Genomic DNA, 19,118 nt, shown 5'->3' with positions numbered 1-19,118 from the left:
CCCCATTTGTCCATTTTAACTTCCTGCTTATGGCAAAGAGAACGGTGGCTGCTCACTTTTGGAAACATCTTGAAGGAGTCACAGTAGAAACCTGGTACAAGAAGCTTTAGTTCCTACGTATGTCAGATAATCTGACACAAAAGGCTTGTCTGCATAGGGACCAAATAAAATAGGGTGTGTTCTACTCAGGAAGGTTTAATTTTATTCAGTTTACATTGGAACAGAAGAACCAAAAGAACGAACACTATGCAGCCGACTCGCATCTTGCGTGGGTGTTATGTTCCTGGGATAGCACATAAGGCTGATATTGTGTATAGTCAAAACAACCCATTGGAACCACAAGCAATCTTACCTTCCAGAGGTGGTGCACCAAACAGGTCTTACCTCCTAAGCAAGGCAGAAAAGCTTAAAAGCTCTTTCCATGCCAGGAAAATCCTGTACAGGAAGAGCTTTTAAGATCACTGCCTTCTACGTGTTTTAATTTGTGCAATTTCAGCTGGCCATTTGGCTGTTAAGAGTGTAAAATTGAAATCACCTAAGTTAAACCTTCCTAATTAATTCCTAAGGAGGAATTAAAGAACCTTTTAATGAGGGTGAAAGAGGAGAGTGCAAAATATGGTCTGAAGCTCAACATGAAAAAAAACGAAGATCATGGCCACTGGTCCCATCACCTCCTGGCAAATAGAAGGGGAAGAAATGGAGGCAGTGAGAGATTTTATTTTCTTGGGCTCCATGATCACTGCAGATGGTGACAGCAGTCATGAAATTAAAAGACGCCTGCTCCTTGGGAGAAAGGCGATGGCAAACCTAGACAGCATCTTAAAAAGCAGAGACATCACCTTGCCAACAAAGGTCTGTATAGTTAAAGCCATGGTTTTTCCCAGTAGTGATGTATGGAAGTGAGAGCTGGACCATAAAGAAGGCTGATCGCCGAAGAATTGATGCTTTTGAATTATGGTGCTGGAGGAGACTCTTGAGAGCCCCATGGACTGCAAGAAGATCAAACGCATCCATTCTGAAGGAAATCAGCCCTGAGTGCTCACTGGAAGGACAGATCGTGAAGCTGAGGCTCCAATACTTTGGCCACCTCATGAGAAGAGAAGACTCCCTGGAAAAGACCCTGATGTTGGGAAAGATTGAGGGCACAAGGAGAAGGGGACGACAGAGGACGAGATGGTTGGACAGTGTTCTCGAAGCTACAAACATGAGTCTGACCAAACTGCGGGAGACAGTGGAAGACAGAAGTGCCTGGCGTGCTCTGGTCCATGGGGTCACGAAGAGTTGGACACGACTAAACGACTAAACAACAACAAAGTTAAACCTATGTACCGTATTTTTCGCTCTATAAGACGCACCAGACCACAAGATGCACCTAGTTTTTGGTGGAGGAAAACAAGATAAAAAATATTCTGAATCTCAGAAGCCAGAACAGCAAGAGGGATCGCTGCGCAGTGAAAGCAGCAATCCCTCTTGCTGTTCTGGCTTCTGGGATAGCTGCGCAGCCTGCATTCGCTCCATAAGACGCACACACGTTTCCCCTTAGTTTTTTAGGAGGGAAAAAGTGAGTCTTATAGAGCAAAAAATACGGTAAGTCGACTACGCATTCTTGTGGAACAGGTAATAGAGACAGTTCTTCATTCTATAGGGTGTGTGGGAAAAGAAGGCATAAATGGCACACAGTAAACATAATTATGTGGACAGACCAGGCAAATTTATAAATAATTATTATTGTTTTAGCCATGGGTAGGCAAACTAAAGCCCAGGAGCCAGATCTGGCCCAATTGCCTTCTCAATCCGGCCCACAGACAGTCCAGGAATCAGCATGTTTTTACATGAGTAGAATGTGTCCTTTTATTTAAAATTCATCTCTGGGTTATTTGTGGGGCCTGCCTGGTGTTTTTACATGAGTAGAATGTGTGCTTTTATTTAAAATGCATCTCTGGGTGATTTGTGGGGCATAGGAATTTGTTCATTTCCCCCCCTTCAAAATATAGTCCGTCCACCGTCCACCCCAAGGTCTGAGGGACAGTGGACCGGCCCCCTGCTGAAAAAGTTTGCTGACCCCTGCTTAGCTTTATGTTCTAACTGTTCATTTTTGTGGATTTCTTTCATATATTCAATATAGAGAAATGTGTGTGTGTGTGTGTGTGTGTGTGTGAAGACACACACACACACACACACACACACACCCCTCTCAAGGATCCCCTGCTGTGGTACTCTGAGTCCAAAAAGTCTTTTGTAGCCTCCCCTCCAAGATTTATTTTTAAAGATAAAAATCAGACCCATTTTTACAGAAAAAAGTCATACCCAGAATGATGTATGGTGTTTGGGCCCAAAAAAGGTTAGCCACCTACAAGCCAACACATAAAGAGACATTTTTAGTTGTGTATATAAGCTGCTACAGCCAGGTTTTCAGTGAGAATCAACCCTCATAATCAGATGTCAACACTTGACAGTGGTTTTTGCAAACCTATGGGTTGACGTAAACGAAAGGCAACTGCGCTTGGAAAAGCTACTGCCCATAATTCATAACCACAGCACTTCCTCCCTTAATCAGTAGTTTCATGATGGTGTTTACAACTGGGAATTTTGGCTCTGACCTGCTCAGAGAGTACTGATTAATAGAAATAAATGTCTGCTGCAGACTTAAAGGGAGGGACTGGAAACCAGCAGAATCTGAAGCTGGCAAAAGAAGGTAGATACGCCGAGGGCTGCTAGAAGCAGCAGATTCCGGCCCAGCTTGGAAGCGGCATAATTCAGTGCCATTACATGTATGAGATGGCATGATTAGAAGGGAACGAGCGCCAGCACTTGACCCCAGGGGTCCCCTCTCAAGATAACAGCACACAAGGCAGACACCTGCAGCAAGCCACTGTCACTTCCAGTGGGGTTCTGAATGCACAATGGAGCAGTTCCAGCTCTCATCAGAAAAACCAGACGTCAAACACTTAATGAGTTAGCAAGTTCAGGAACAGAGCCAGGCTAAAAACCAGCCGGGTTAAAAGTTCAGGAAGTTTTAGGATATAGAACACAGGTGGAGATTAAAGGGACAGCTCCAGATATTAAGATTCCCCCCCACCTTCCGTCACAGGAGCAGACTTTTCAGCTGAGTGCTATGGCTATGTTAAATCCCTAAGTTCAAAGCAGCTGGAGTAACTACTTGCATTACAGTGGTACCTCGGGTTACAGACGCTTCAGGTTACAGACTCCACTAATCCAGAAATAGTACCTCGGGTTAAGAACTTTGCTTCAGGATGAGAACAGAAATTGTGTGGTAGCGGCGCATCGGCAGCAGGAGGCCCCATTAGCTAAAGTGGTGCTTCAGGTTAAGAACAGTTTCAGGTTAAGAACGGACCTCCAGAATGAATTAAGTTCTTAACCCGAGGTACTACCACTGGCTACTGATGGCAGGACCCCTAAGGATCTGCTCTATGGGGGGCTGGCTTCAGGCACCAAGCCCAGACCAACTATGTGTTACAAAGATATATGCACATGTGATATGAAGGCTGGCAACATCAACCCTGCTTGTGAGAATCCTTTGCAGATAGCCGCAAATGCCTGGAGACAGTCGGGTCATACATCCACAGCAGCGATCAGAGGAGGAAGGAGCACAAGAGAGAAGAAACACCATGGAGCATCTGCAGCTGCGCAACCAGATGCCTTCATCTGTGCCAGATGCAACAAAACATGTCCCTCCTGTATCGGTCTCTACAGCCACAGCAAGTGCTGTAACCTTCCAACAGCTTGACTTCACTCCCCCCGGGTGCACTCCTCCGTGGTCTCCAGAAACAGACGGATGCCAACCAACCAACTGCGATCTCTCTCATGTAGGGTTAACCACCAGCGCATTTCGCATTCTCTTGGCTGCCCTCTAAACCTTCCAGCGGTTCCAGAACTCAAGCTCAGGTCTGCTGCTCACATGTCATCAGATACACTTGTGTATTTAGAGTCAACACTGCACCACACGTAGCACCTGCCAGAGCAAGTTCCTGCCCAGTGGGCTTATAACCTATAAGCTGTCCAGTTCTTAAGAGAAGAGCAGCCAGATTTTATCCAAGGTACATTCACTGCACTGGAGGCTGAAGAGGACAGCCGTTCCCAAGCACCTGGTCCTGACTGGTACATTTATGCCCATGTGCCATTAATTATTTTTATTTTAAACCACCACTTTTCACTGACATATTACTGATTCTTTTACCAATGTTATTATTGCTCTATTACATTTTTATGCTGTATACCACCCTGGTATATTTCTTATGAAAGTGTGGTATATAAATCTTTTATAAAAATAAAGAATAGCTCTCCCGAACAAACCAAAAGCATCTCTAGCCCATCATCCTGCTCTTACAGGAAGCCCATAAGCAGGGCCTGAGTACTACGATCCTCTCCCAACATGTGGTTTCCAATAAGTGGTATAACAGGGGGATACTGCCTCTCCCAGTGGAGGCAGAGCATAGTCATCCTAGCTAGTAACCTTTAAAAAGTAAAGGTAAAGGACCCCTGAAAGTTAAGTCCAGTCGCGAACGACTCTGGGGTTGCAGCACTCATCTTGCTTTACTGGCCGAGGGAGCCGACGTTTGTCCACAGACAGTTTTTCCGGGTCATGTAGCCAGCATGACTAAGCCGCTTCTGGCAAAACCAGAGCAGCGCACGGAAACACCATTTACCTTCCCACTGGAGCAGTACCTATTTATCTACTTGCACTTTTGACGTGCTTTCGAACTGCTAGGTTGGCAGGAGCTGGGACTGAGCAACCGGAGCTCACCCTGTCACAGGGATTCGAAACGCCAACCTTCCAATCAGCAAGCCATAATTCTCTTTTAAAGCTATCCAAGTTGGTAGTCATCATCTTGTGGGAGGGTATTCCATATTTTAACTATGCATTGTGTGCACATAACTCTGTGTTAGAACTACAGCAGCTAATATCCATTTATAGATCTGCACTACCTGAGTTTTCTAATCATTATTTTAAAAGAAGAACGAACTGTGGCCATGTTCCTAGAGGCATATATTCATAAAACACAGATCGAAAGCTACACCAGTGTTGAATCAAAGCAGGTAGGAATGTAATGAATATTTGGGATGGGAGGCCACCAGGAGCGCAAGAAGGCAGCTCAGAGTTTTCCAAAGAAGAGCAGGATCTAAGTGTATTAAAAATAGAGGAATAAATAGCAAGACTTAACCATGGCTAGTTTGAACAATCTTTTGAAGTCTAGCCCCAGTGAAGGTAATGGCAAGATCTCACAGGTTTCTTTCCAGAACTCCAGCTGTGCAATAAATCATGGGAAAGAGTGCCATTGCTGTGGACAATGTGGTGTCTGGAATCTATGTGGAATTCCCACTGATGAAGAATGTCAGTTTACCTTTTAAACAACCAGTTGTAGACATCACCGCCGCAGAGTGCCTAACTTTGATGTAGGCTTCAAAAACCTATACGGGCGTGTAGGAATTTGAAACATTTCCCCAACCATGTTTATTGAGATGGGGGAAGGTAACTAGCCTAAAACTGGAGGAGGATTTTCCTTCCAATTCCAATTCAGCCTACCAGACAGTTTCAGTGGTCAGTTGATGCACCCTGTAAAATACAGGCTGAGAACACTGTCAACTCCCCCAGCTAAAAGTAAAACTCAACTTATGTTTGTCAAGAAAGGACCTTCCTCATCACCTTTCCACTAAAGCAGAGAGCTACATCTGTTAAATCTTCCATCAGTTTCCAGAGCATGCTGAAGAATTTATCAATCTGAGACCTCCAGTAGAGAGGAGCTGAAAGGAAACCAGAATTACAGAGGCAGACCGAAACATTTACTTGAAAAAATAAATTATAACAGAACATCAAATACAGCTTCCAATATCAGTTGTCAGATAACAGTACAAGAGGACAACACACCAATGAACCATATAAAATGCACAGCTGAAAATCAGCCAAATAAATCAAAGAGGAGGGAAACATTTACTGAACGCGTTGAAAAATGTGAAGCTTTTAAATAACATTAACATTTTGCTAAGCAACTGATGGAGAAATGCCCAGCAGAGAGCATTGTGGATAAAGGCCTTCCTCTGTAAAGCATTGCAGGAGGAAAAGGAAATCATTTACATCTCCCTGCCCTGAAATGCAAGTCAGACAACCACACACGTACATTTCCTAAGTGAAACCTTAAAAAGTTAAAACCCTGAACGTGTTCCAGTATTTATTTATTTAGTTGTTATTAAAAATGCATTTAGAAATTTGAAGTTTCCCACAGAAAGATATAGTAGTAGATTATTAGGTTTATATCAGCCAGACGTTCTTACATCATGGAACCCAATGCAGCATGCATGCATGCACACACACACACACACACACACACACACACACACCAGCTGAAAGTGGTAGCTTTTATGTGGTTTACAGGGGGGTCACTCATCCAGGCCCTGACCAGACTCAAGAGCTCCATAGCTTCAGCGAAGTGGTGGTCTTCTGAGCCTTCAGACCATATACTCTGGGACAAAATTCTTGGCTTAGTGTTGCGTGGTTGATTCTCTGTTCAGCTGGAATCAAACTTGTGGCTACTGCCATTGACCCAAGGAGGGCAGTGCAGTGTTACACTAGAAATAATGGAGACATCTAGGATGTTCTTGGGAATCAGTTTGTCTGTGCCACTGTGCTTAACCTTGAACCAATCCATGGTACACAGGCATTCTGCCTAAGGATGGGGCTTGTAAGAGTCAACCTTGGTAACTTCTTGCCCACACCGTCCAGCCTGCAACAGACCATTTCTAATGGCTTAAAAGTGGGTATAAATCTAGCATAGTTTTGTACTTTTGCACTCGCTCCATTCCAGACTGGGAGTGGAGGCCAGGCAAGCATGAACAGGCCCAGGGGGTGTGTATCAGGAGAGGGCCTTTATTCTTCACAATGTGCCTGTGGCAGTCTGGCAGTCACGAGAGAGTCAATAAAACTCATGAAAGGGCCTTTTATGCCACAGCAAGTGTACAAGGAAGAGGGAGAGGGGAACGCCAAATGACCCAGTTTGAGAAGGAGCTATTACCAACAGGCTTAACTCTTCTTATCCCAGATTAAGCTCTTTGAAACCCACAACTTCAACAGTTACAGGAGAATGTTTCTTTACTGGAAAAGTTTGTGCTTTTTGTTATCAAACCACAGCTAGCTGTGCTTTTCAATACACAGGAGAGCTGAAAACTGGTGCTTCAAATTAGAACCCCAAACCCATGTATATATACTTTACGGTCAACAAGATGAAGTGCGGTCAAAAGACCTTGCATTCTCTCCGATGCAGAAGGACAGCTTCACATTCTTCAAAATATATTATTCCACTATGGTATAAACAGCTGCCTCAAACATGTAAAACACAAATGAGAGACAGGCTTCCTTATTAAACAGCAATACATATATTATTGCTGGTGGTGACTGGACAGCAATTCTGAGAAATGCACATCTAATGCATACAGATGAGAGTTTTAAGGATACCTTATGTCTCTTTTTCACATTTTACACATTTGATGCAAATGACTGATTCTGGGACTGTGCACATCCTCTTTTGTTGTTGTTTAGTCGTGTCCAACTCTTCGTGACCCCATGGACCAGAGCACGCCAGGCACTCCTGTCTTCCACTGCCTCCCGCAGTTTGGTCAGACTCATGTTTGTAGCTTCGAGAACACTGTCCAACCATCCCGTCCTCTGTCGTCCCCTTCTCCTTGTGCCCTCAATCTTTCCCAACATCAGGGTCTTTTCCAGGGAGTCTTCTCTTCTCATGTGGTGGCCAAAGTATTGGAGCCTCAGCTTCAGGATCTGTCCTTCCAGTGAGCACTCAGGGCTGACTTCCTTCAGAATGGATAGGTTTGATCTTCTTGCAGTCCATGGGGCTCCCAAGAGTCTCCTCCAGCACCATAATTCAAAAGCATCAATTCTTTGGCGATCAGCAACATCTTGCACATCCTCTACCACTCGGCTATGGGCCATTTCCTCCTCAACCTCCTCATAAAACAGCAACTTTGGCCCCTCTCATATATCTAAGAATGATATGCTGTTTACTGGGAAACTAGTCATTAGGCTAGTCCCAAGGATGGCCAATCCATCCTTCATAACAAGTACAATGGAGGACAATATTCACATGGAAACACTGTAACAATGAAATGATTATAGGGAATCTGCATAATCAGATCACAGTCATTTCCATCACTGGAAGATATGGCCATCAGATTGGCACTCCCAAATCACACATTCATACTAAAATATATTCACAGGGCTAAAAATGAACAAAAAAAGTCAAATCTAATACAGTGGTACCTTGGTTGTTGAACTTAATCCATTCCAGGGGTCCATTCGGCTCCTGAAACCATTCAAAAACCAAGGCGCAGCTTCCGATTGGCTGCAGGAGCTTCCTGCATTCAATCGGAAGCTCCATCAGCTGTTTGGCTTCCAAAAAACGTTCACAAACCGGAACACTTACTTCTGGGTTTGCTGCATTTGGGAGCCAATTTGTTTGGGAGCCAACCTGTTCGATAACCAAGGTACCACTGTACAACCTTGGAAAAGGTTTCATTTTAGCCAAGACTTGCTGGTAGGCCACTTTTAGTCAACAGTGGCCTCACAGGATTTATTAGAAGTGTGCTTTTACTCTGCACATCAATATCCCCCCCCCCAAAAAAAAAAATCAGGAAAAGTATCTGGTTTAGTGAAATTTGTAAAAAAAACTGGACAATAGCTAAGTGAATATACAGTACATCTGGTAATAGTAAGAATTAGGCACCAAAAGAGGCAAAAAGGTAAGAGGAAGTGAGAGCTGAGAGAAAAGTTGATTTCTATGGAGAAATGCGAATGAATTAAATATACACCAGGATTATCTACACATCTCTTGACTGCCCAAAGCAAAATATGAGCTTTGGTACTATTACTGCCCCATTAACCCAGATTTTCTTCAACTATGTCACTGGAAGAGTCCCCACCCCATGGTTGTGTCTTCCCCCAACTAAAAGCCACTTTAGGAAAAGGTGCCTTTTTTTTACATTGTTTGCATTGCTCACCATCTTATAGCAACTTTGACCCATTAACAAAGCCTTCAGACTATACGTGATCACAGAACTGGAAAGGCATTCAAGATGGCCTGGAAGTATAGGATGATCTCTCCCACCCCCTCCAAGTTTGCTTAGGGGAGGCCACTCTTGCCAACTGATTGACAATAGGGGGAAGATAAAAGCTTGGCAGCTAAGAGCAAAGCAGAACGAGGCACATGGCACAACTAGAAAAGCCCTGCCTTAGCAGCTACCATTGTGAACACAAATGTCTGTGATGGCTATTATGAGCAAGCAGCAATCTGGAAAACTCGTAATGGGGAGAATTCCGCTCCCACCCAAGCATGTGCCAGAGGAACTCCTTCTAAGATAAACTGTAGCACGGGCAAATGGTGTTCGGTTTTTTACATGGGGAATACCCAGCTTCCAGCACATCATAAAATGCATTTTGCTGGTATTATGGGTTTGCAAGGTAATATTGCACCAGATATTGGCTGGACTTTTTAGCAGCATGGCAACAAGAGCAGCATCAGCAACAGCACAATCTGTCACCTATGAGGCATCTGAATGAGGTGGAAAAGGGAAAAGATCACATGGGTGAAAAACAGATTCAGGAGGGGGATACATTATGGGAGACAAATCTTTGTGTGGATTAGCTAAAATTTGTAGAATTTTGGAACTGAAGATAATGCCAGTATGCCTGTGCTCAATTTGCAATGCCTTGTAATCAGAACAGAATGGTTATTTTATTTTATAGTGATAGCACTATTCAGTAATAATATAAATGGAAAAAAGAATTGAAAGCAGTAAACTTCTGTGCACCAACCCTAGCTTGATTAGGGCACTAGCAACCTTATTTTTATTTATTATATTTATATATATCCTGCCCAACGTCCTAAAGGAGCACATACAGAAATATAGATACAGATAGATAGTATTTGTATTATATATATATATATATATATATATATATATATATATATAGTTCTAACTGAAAAGGCATTTCCATGCTCAAGAAAATGGCCTGAGAATGCAAGCAACTGCACAGACGTAGAGACTCAAGTCAAGGCAACGTGAACCAGTTGGCTAAGCACAGAATTAATGAACGGATTTCATGGCTAAAAGTAAGCCCAGGCAAGTGCCAAAAACAAGCATGAGAGAAAGATGGAACTCTGAAGTATGTAAGATTCCTCCACAGAAACACAGTTAAGAGGGGAAATTCCTCCTTAAGAGCTCTCTAACCAGCCTTCCAGGCAGTCAACCTTTTTTTCCTGAGTTCTCTCTCCCCTTTAAGTTGAGAAGGCCAGCTATAAATTAGTAGCTCCTAAAATAGAAGTCCCCCAAGAGCAAAGACAAAGGCAATTAATGATGATGACCAAAATCTGCTTAATTTGGCATAACTGCTTGCACTTTGGGAAAAGCCAACTGAATCTGGCAAAGGTGTAAAGAACACTTTATAACATGCCAAAGAGGAACATTATACTGAACCTATGTGCCTGCTAGTCAATATTTACTTCATTTACTGCAGAACTCTACAGCACTAAATTTCCAACAGAAAATGTAGAGTTTTAGATTCTCTTTCTACGTGAACAAATTGTTCAAAAGGGCTGCTGTGAATAAACACAACTCAGCCAGAATTTTATTCCTACCTCTCTCAATTATGGGTGAAACGGGCTACTTGCTTGGGTGTGTGTGTTTTTTAATGTTTTCATCATTAATTATTACATAGTTTATTACAGACAAGTAAGTATAAGATAGTTAACCTGCACTTATGTTAAATCTGCAGCAGAATCCACACAAAAATGGGATTCTGTATTCCCCCATCTTCCTGGGGCGAGAAAAGAAGTCTGGTTATCCTGCAGGACCTTTAGCATCAATAAGACATAAGACAACTCCCTGTTTTTTTGTTTTAGTTTTTTTTAAAACAAATGATATTCAGAGGCATGGATAAGACCCACTGATAGTGTTATCTTCATTTGGCTGATCATTTGTACCCAGCTCCACAATGATATTGTTTGAAACAGAAGTCCTATGTTAGGTCACTTCAATGCATATGTGATTTTAATATACAACTAGATAGCTGGTATGAAATTTTGTAGTATCGTGGAACACATTGTTATATGCCACCCCAGTCTCTGACGGATGTGAGATTCCAGGGGTTCAGGTGGTCTGTGGTTCCTTTTCGACAATGAGGCACAGTGGAAACTATGGCGTCTTTATGATATATGGTTTATTTACAGATATATACAGCCTGAGCCTAGACAGAGGAGCTCCCAGCATTATACCCCCAACAGATATTTTGCTTCTTCCATAGGGGCAGTAATCTTGGGCTCAAAATAGAAATTAGCCATGCTCTCTGTCTCCTACAGCCTGTCATAGTCAGCCCACCTTGTATACTGCCCCCCACCCGCAGCAGCCTGCCTTGTGCTGTACCCCCCCCCCTTCCTGCCTGTCACCACTAACAGACTGGAACAATTTCTCTCTAGCTTACTTCATCCAAACTGAAATCCTACACCCTTTAAACCCTTTTTGTCTCTGCCCACTAACACACAGCCAGAGGAGGTTCTCCACTGACTATGCTGTTTGGTGTAGCCTTGCCTTCTTAATGGCTTTCCTGATGGGATAGCTTTCTAGATGATAGCTATTACCAGGCTGGTCTATCTTGCTAAAATAAACTTAATCCAGGGGTTCAGTGTTTGGCACAGTTTAACTGCCCAAACCTCGATTAAAATCTAACTTTAAATAGACCCAGGAATTTAGGGTGTCTCACATCCCACAAACTCATAACAATAGAATTCTGCAAGAAATTACTAATACTAATTTTGACTTGACCACTTTTCCACACACACAACTGCCTACTCCCAGCCACACTCAGAAGCAAATGGTGGATAAAGTTGAGTTGCAGCAGAGGAAATAGGAATAAGCAAAGCAGGTGTCATAACAGATTTCTCTGGGGCTGAAACTGAGGAAATGGGCTGGGAGGGGGAGAAGCTCTGAATTACCCTTGCAGGAGAAAATCAGCCTAAAGTGAGTGCCAAAAAAGTAAGGAAACTCACAGGAAGGAGCTCCCTGGGAGACCCTAGTAGAGAACAGCTGGTCCAAGAAAGGCCACATGTGTTCTCCTTCTCCCTCCCCTCTCTCCAACATGCACTCCCTCTATACTGGTAGAATTCAGTTCCTGACCAGGTATTTGTGAATGTGTGACAGGGAGTGCATATACACACATGGAGAGGATAGAAAATGTCCATGTACATTTAAAAACAGGAGAATGTACTGAAAGTTTCACATTTTTCTCCCTTAAGAGAGGCCACTTGGAAGAATAAATTGAGTGGGTCTTCTGAAATGGGGTCTCCCAAGTGAAAAATTCAGGGAAGCTACTTCCTGCCCACAAGCAAATCTAATCTTATGGGGAAAAACTACACAAACGTAACTTTCCAAAAGCTGATTTAAAAATCAAGTCAACAGCACGTAAGTAATGGGAAGGAAAGCAAACGACCATAATTTGCTCTGTTTTGCATACAGGATGGGCACCATACCGTCATGATCAATCAGGAACAGAATAAATTGGAATAAATGTTAGTTAGAAGACGTCTGTAAGTGACCCTCTCCCTCTACAAAATTTCACAGTCCAAATCATGTTATTCAAACTGAAGTAATTCATTTTGCCAGCTAGAACAAACAGAAAGCTAATGGGCAAGTAAACTCAACAAGGTGACTCAAACAGCTAGAAGAAAGCTCATTTCAACAACTCCATCACTTCAAAGGATAGCCATCTTAGCTAGTATAAAGGGGTCAAACTCCTGCTTTTTAAAAAAGAACCTATGAAAAGGATAAAGCCTGTATGCCTTTCGATTAAACTAATTCTATAGTCTCTTTGCTCAGTGTCTAAAAACCAATGAAGGCCTGGAAGATTAAATTAACATCTCCTTAGTTTGCGGAGGAGGGGTTGAAGAGGGCTCCAAGCCACAAATAGTGTACCAGGGACCAAGAAATCCTGTTAGCATCCCTGTTCGCCCCCATCCAGGTGGAGCCAGCAGAAGGTACAGGACTGTAAAAATATATAAGGAAGACCACTACACCTGCAGAAGCAAATGCTATTGAACTAGAGCAGACAACATTTTGTTTGTACTCGAAAATTAATAACCAAATGAAATATCTGGGTGAAACGTGCAAAAAAAAAAAAAAAAAGTATCTGTATCAAATTTTATTTTGGTCACAGACATAAGATAAAACATATGGATGAACTGAACACATAAGACTTAAAACAGGTAAGGAATAAAAGTTAATAATAAAAAGGTGATTACACCATACATAACTTAAAAAGATAAAAACAAGGACAAACAGTTGAAAGCGACAAAATGTACAGGTCTTGCATTTTTGGCAAAAAGCTTTAAATATTAAATTAATTCTTCTCCTTACCTTAATTATCTTAGGCACATCATCCATCCATCAGGCATTTGGATCCCATAAAGGTTCTTCAAGCTCTACCTCCTGTAAAGAAACAGATGATGAGTTTTTCAGTTGAAATAAAAATTCAGACAGGGAAGATGTAATGCTCTAAGAATATGGCAACTAAATTAGAACACCTGGCTGGCAATTGTATTTTCTGGAAGGCTTTGAATGCTAAGAAACAGAACTTTGAAGCAGCAGGAAAACCCAGATTTCCCAAAAGGACCGTGTTGTGCGTATGTGTGTGTGAGAGAGAGAAGATATATTGGAGAATAAAATGGCATTTGCTTAGGTTTGGAGGCAAGCCATGTAGGTGCCAGGCAAGCCTCTCAGGAGAGAGATTTCAATGAGAAGGGCACGACAAACAAAAATGCTTGCTCTCCAAGCAACCAGAGGAACATTTCAGAAAATTACCACAGACAGATACGGGAGAACAGGCTTTCCTTAAAATACCTGGGCTAGAAGCATCTCCTCCTGGAAACAAAGACTTTGTGCATTACAGAGAATTTAAATAGCAACACTTGAACACACAAACTGCCCGCTGTACTGCCTTCAAGGCAGCATGAAATATCCCTTGCAAAACTAAACCCCAGTGGGGGTTTCAACAGTGAAGTGCAGGTGAAGATAAAGCAATGGAGCATGGCATATGGCGAGCCACTACTGGAGACCGAATGGGAGTCAATGGCCCTGTTGTTTGACCCAACGAGAAAATTATTTTGCTCTTGAATAATTAATTAAATTGAGTATTTGTTTATTTATTTTGGCATTTATACAGGCATCTGTATATAGTCCTCTTAAAGTGGTTCGCATCATAATGCAAATTTCACAATAAAAGCAACAATTAAATCTTAACGCACCAAGAAAACAAGGCAAATAAAGATAGCTAAAGCTATTAAATGACACTTAAAAGTCTGGGACAGCCTCAAATTAATAAGTTAAAAAAGATATAAACAGGGAGGTTTGTTTAAATGGGTTTTAAACACTTATATATTGTATTCTAGCCTCATGAATGTGTCCTTTCGAGACACTGTTTGCTATGCATGTTCTGGCTCTCCTCATGCCCCCATCAAAAGGCCGAAGATTACTCCAGCAGGCCAACTATTACATAATTCATCCCTGTAGAAAAAAGGGTGACTTGCTGACATTAGCTTTTGTGTTATAGATTTCTATTCTAACTTGCTGTAGTACTTTCAAGTCATTAAGCAGCAGCACCCAACATACAGTGATCTGCGGAATACAGAGTTTGAGGCTTGCCTCACCTCTCATCTCTCTTTAATCATCCTGCCCCCAACCTCCAGATCCAGTTCTACTCCCCCTCATCCTCTGATCTGCCAAGCAGATCAAAAACAAAAGATCCCACATGAACGCAATGTACAGAACTAACATGACAGCCTGCCAGAGAGAATCAGGGCTGTTTGCTTATTGATATTTCTCATCAGCTCTGAACTAGAAAGATTTCCAAGTTAAGCAAGCTGGGGGAAACGGCATCAAAGGAAACTACTTGGGGGCAATTTGCAATACAAAAAATGGGGGGTGGGAAGAAGAGAAGCAAAAGCAGATCCACCGAAATATTTAATTGGTTCATTTAGTACCAACTTCCCTTTGCTCAGAAACACAATCATTTACATATCTTTTTCAGTGTGTGCTCTCAGGTGCAATTCCCATTTTAGCAATCCTAAATCCTTGTCTCAGGTCAGTCAGTTGGTGCGTTACAGAATAGGGTGTTGAATCCTTATCTTTTAGTTCCAAACCAACACATTATCCAATAAATAAAAACATTATGCACAGCTATAATTATGTGGCAAGTCTATGAAAGGAGTAGGAAAAGCGTCAAATGTGGTGCTAGGTAAAAAAAAATCAGCTTCAAGAGTCAGATTAACACTGTAAACTGAGCCTCTAGCCCTTTTGCTTAAGCTTGCATGTTCAATGACTCTTAGAAGCCTGGAGGATTTCCAGTTGGATAATGTCGGCAGATGTATAAAACCAATCATTTAGGAGAAAGAACATGCTCGCAGGTTTCAAGCGAGGGAGAATCAAGTCAAACCTTTTTCAAAAATGTTTACTCCCAAGGCAATGAATTACAATTTTTAAGCTTGTTCACAAGTGTGCAGTGGGAGGTCTTGGCTGAATAGCAGGGGGTGGCAGGTGAATACTATGTTTTCCTTCCTAGAGGAGGACCAGAACTGGTGCCAAGATACAGGAGTTCTTGAAGGTTGTGTGGAAATGGAAATATACCTCTTAATTAAGAGCTCCTGATTTTAAACTGTGCATCATAAAAGCATTGTAAACGCTTTCATCAAAACAAACACTGCACCCCAATAAAAAAAGCTCCTGCATATAGTAAAATTTGCAGAATTGTGCAAACTAAAAAGTCACGCAAGTTGCATAATTGACATTTCACAAAACATGGCTTTCAGTACAATTTCGGATCTTTGGGGGGGAGGTTGTGTTTGACATCCGAGTCCACAAAGCCCTGACCACATGTCCTTTCCTGCCACTAATTTCCCCCAAAATTAACCACTATGCCCCACCACATGAGCTTCCTATGGCTCAAGGTGGGAGAAAGAGCACCGGCCTTTAATCTTTGGCCTGTTTCTACGCCTACACGTGAGAGTCTGGTGATGAAAGAAAAACCACTCAAGATTTCTAGCTTCTACTCAGGGTCAAGCTAGACCTGGAAGTTAACCACCTCTCTTAATTGCATGTTTGGGACTGTGTGCGTCAGAGCAGGGGATGTTAACTCTTTCCCCCTATACTGTTCTCCTGCTGAGAACTGCCCTTCCTGAGGGAGCGCTTCTAGCAAGTAGCAGCTTGGGGTGGGAGATTTCCTACAAGAACCAAGATGAAGTGGGGAGGTTGACTCTAATTCCCGCTCTTTGCACTGTAGTCCCAATCCAGGTTGGGACCCCCTGAAGCTGTTGTTACTTTTTAAGAGGAGGAGATTTATAAGCACTGGATTCAAAGTTAGCACCATGTATTAGCACCAGTAGTGATGTATGGAAGTTAGCACCAGTAGTGATGTATGGAAGTGAGAGCTGGGCCATAAAGAAGGCTGATCGCCGAAGAATTGATGCTTTTGAATTATGGTGCTGGAGGAGACTCTTGAGAGTCCCATGGACTGCAAGAAGATCAAACCTCTCCATTCTGAAGGAAATCAGCCCTGAGTGCTCACTGGAAGGGCAGATCCTGAAGCTGAGACTCCAATACTTTGGCCACCTCATGAGAAGATAAGACTCCCTGGAAAAGACCCTGATGTTGGGAAAGATGGAGGGCACAAGGAGAAGGGGACGACAGAGGACAAGATGGTTGGACAGTGTTCTCAAAGCTACCAGCATGAGTTTGACTAAACTGCGGGAGGCAGTGGAAGACAGGAGTGCTTGGCGTGCTCTGGTCCATGGGGTCACGAAGAGTCGAACACGACTAAACGACTAAACAACAACAACATACTTTGACCCTTCCTCTCCCCCCCTCCTCTTAATATGTTATATTTGAAGGGGACATATGCTCACATCAAGGACCACAGAGGAAAGGCTCAGTAGTAGAGCACCCGCCATCTCTGATTCAATTCCCAGCATCTCCAGGTAGGGCTGGGAGTTTTCCACTGCCAGTCAGTCAGTATAGACAAAACTGAGGTAGATGGGCCAATGCCTCTGACCCAGTATAGGGAAGCTTCCTATGTACCATTTGAGAGTTTGCCTTCTCCACTGTGCTAAGCAGAGTCCTCTTCTCAAACCATCTCTTGCTCAGGCTCCCCCAACCCAAAAAGCACCATAATTTGAATTAAAATCACATCAATTAAAGGCTTCCACTTTTTCAGAAACTTCCTTTTCCCTCCAGCATTCTCTCTGTCAAGGGTCAGGAAATACGACACAGCAAAGTAAGGCAGCCTTTTAGGAAATGAAACACAAAATGCTAGCTAAAACGGTATTTTAAAACAGGTCATTCTTCAGATGGCAGTAGCATGCCCTTTCTTCCTTTGCATGTGGATCATCAAGCCCAGGGGTCAGTAAACTTTTTCGGCAGGGGGCCAGTCCACTGTCCCTCAGACCTTGTGGGGGGCCGGACTATATTTTGAAAATGAAAATAAAAATGAACGAATTCCTATGCCTCACAAATAATCCAAAGGTGCATTTTAAATAAAAGCACACATTCTACTCATGTAAAAACATGCTGATTTCCGGACCATCTGCGGGCCGGATTTAGAAGACGATTGGGCCAGCCCCGGCCCCTGGGCCTTAGTTTGCCTACCCATAATCAAGCCTTTAGACCCAGGGCCAGTCAATGTGTGTCATGATAATTAAACATAGTTAATCTTCCAGTGATGGTTTGCTGGAGGTTCATTTCAGATTAGGTACTGGTAGATGAGGACACCTGATCACACTGAAAAAAAACTCTGCTTAACGTGATCCAGTGGAAGAACGAGCTGGAAATTGTAGGCACTTAAAATTGATGGGGACTGTAAGTCACTACAATTAAGGGCAGGACCGTGAATAGTTCTGTGGGAGCACAGGATGGTAGTTGGCGCCAAGTTAAGCTTTTGGAGAAATCTCAGCTTCCGTCATTTAAGAAAAGCAAGTTTCTAGCCCTTATGGTTGCAAAGTTAATTTCGAAAGCATATGACAATGTCTGTTGAAACCTCTGAAAGTTTCCAACGGCTGGGGCATCATTTCAAGGCACTTGCCCCTTTTTTGACCAGGAAAGCCAGCTTATTCCAAATGAGAAGAATTATGCCAATTTGCATAATGTATACAGGCCTAAGAATTCAGCTTTTCTTAGGGCAGAACTTAACCTTTCTTAGCATACTTGCCAGGGCAGTGTGGGGCTGCCACTGCTCAACAAAGAATCTAAAAAGCGCACAACTAACTTGGGAAGCCAACCTCAAATTTCCAAACTCTAAAAGAAGTGAGCTTCACTACTCCTCAAAACGTCTTAGCGCCTTATAATTATTAGCAGATCAGACTATGTTGCGCAAAAGAAAGCAGGTGTGCCCAGTTTTTTAATCACTCTTATGCTCAAAGGGTTGGTTGGCTTTTGTGGTTATTGTTTTGTTTAGAGAATGAGTGCAAACCACATAGTGTTGTTTGGACACTGGCAGGATAAATGTTTAATCATTTGCATTTACACAATTTGCCACCTAACTGCTTTTTCATGACACAGAATTTGGATTACAGTACCTTGATAAAGAATATTATTGTTTTATACAAAGAATATCAACATACAGATTAAGCTATGAAAAATCCATTTGTGCTCTACATTGTCGCCCTTGTGAAGTAGTCGTGCCCCTAAACTTTGCAGCAAAACTAGTCCCAGCAACCAGAACTGAGCTACGAAACAGGACAAAAGGTCTATAGATCAAGGTTCACAGGAAAGCCACAGCTCAAGATAAAGCGTTTATGTCTAGAGATGTGCCAGATTACTGGCTCAAATCCACAATAGGGATCCAGGAGTGGAAAGAAGCCTACCTCAAGCGCAGCTCCAGATGTTACACACAGCTGTGGCTTCTCACTTTAAATCTGCATTGGTCTGCAAATGTTTCCCTGGAATGTGTTTTCACATGCTCCTGCATTTGAGAAATCTGTGCACCTTTTCCATGAATGCAAGCAACACTAAACCCAGGTCACATTTGCAGCAGGTGTTTGTGACAAGAGACAAGCCAC

At 42.7% G+C, this 19,118-nt stretch overlaps 1 protein-coding gene across 3 annotated transcripts in view; it reads right to left on the bottom strand.

Moving 5' to 3' along the window:
* Positions 1 to 19,118, bottom strand: part of PTPRA (protein tyrosine phosphatase receptor type A) — a 140,011-nt gene that overhangs the window by 65,521 nt on the left and 55,372 nt on the right. For all 3 annotated transcript variants that reach the window (XM_081020773.1, XM_081020774.1, XM_081020775.1), the window contains exon 2: positions 13,432 to 13,503. In XM_081020773.1, coding sequence (XP_080876899.1) covers positions 13,432 to 13,458 — 27 coding nt within the window. In that variant the 5' untranslated portion in view covers positions 13,459 to 13,503. The remainder of the gene's footprint in view (positions 1 to 13,431; positions 13,504 to 19,118) is intronic.

Source organism: Podarcis pityusensis (genome assembly GCF_964106645.2).
Source record: "Podarcis pityusensis genome assembly, chromosome: 9".
NCBI lineage: Eukaryota > Metazoa > Chordata > Lepidosauria > Squamata > Lacertidae > Podarcis > Podarcis pityusensis.
Note: the sequence above shows the minus strand (reverse complement) of the source record. Positions and strands in the feature narration are given on the sequence as shown.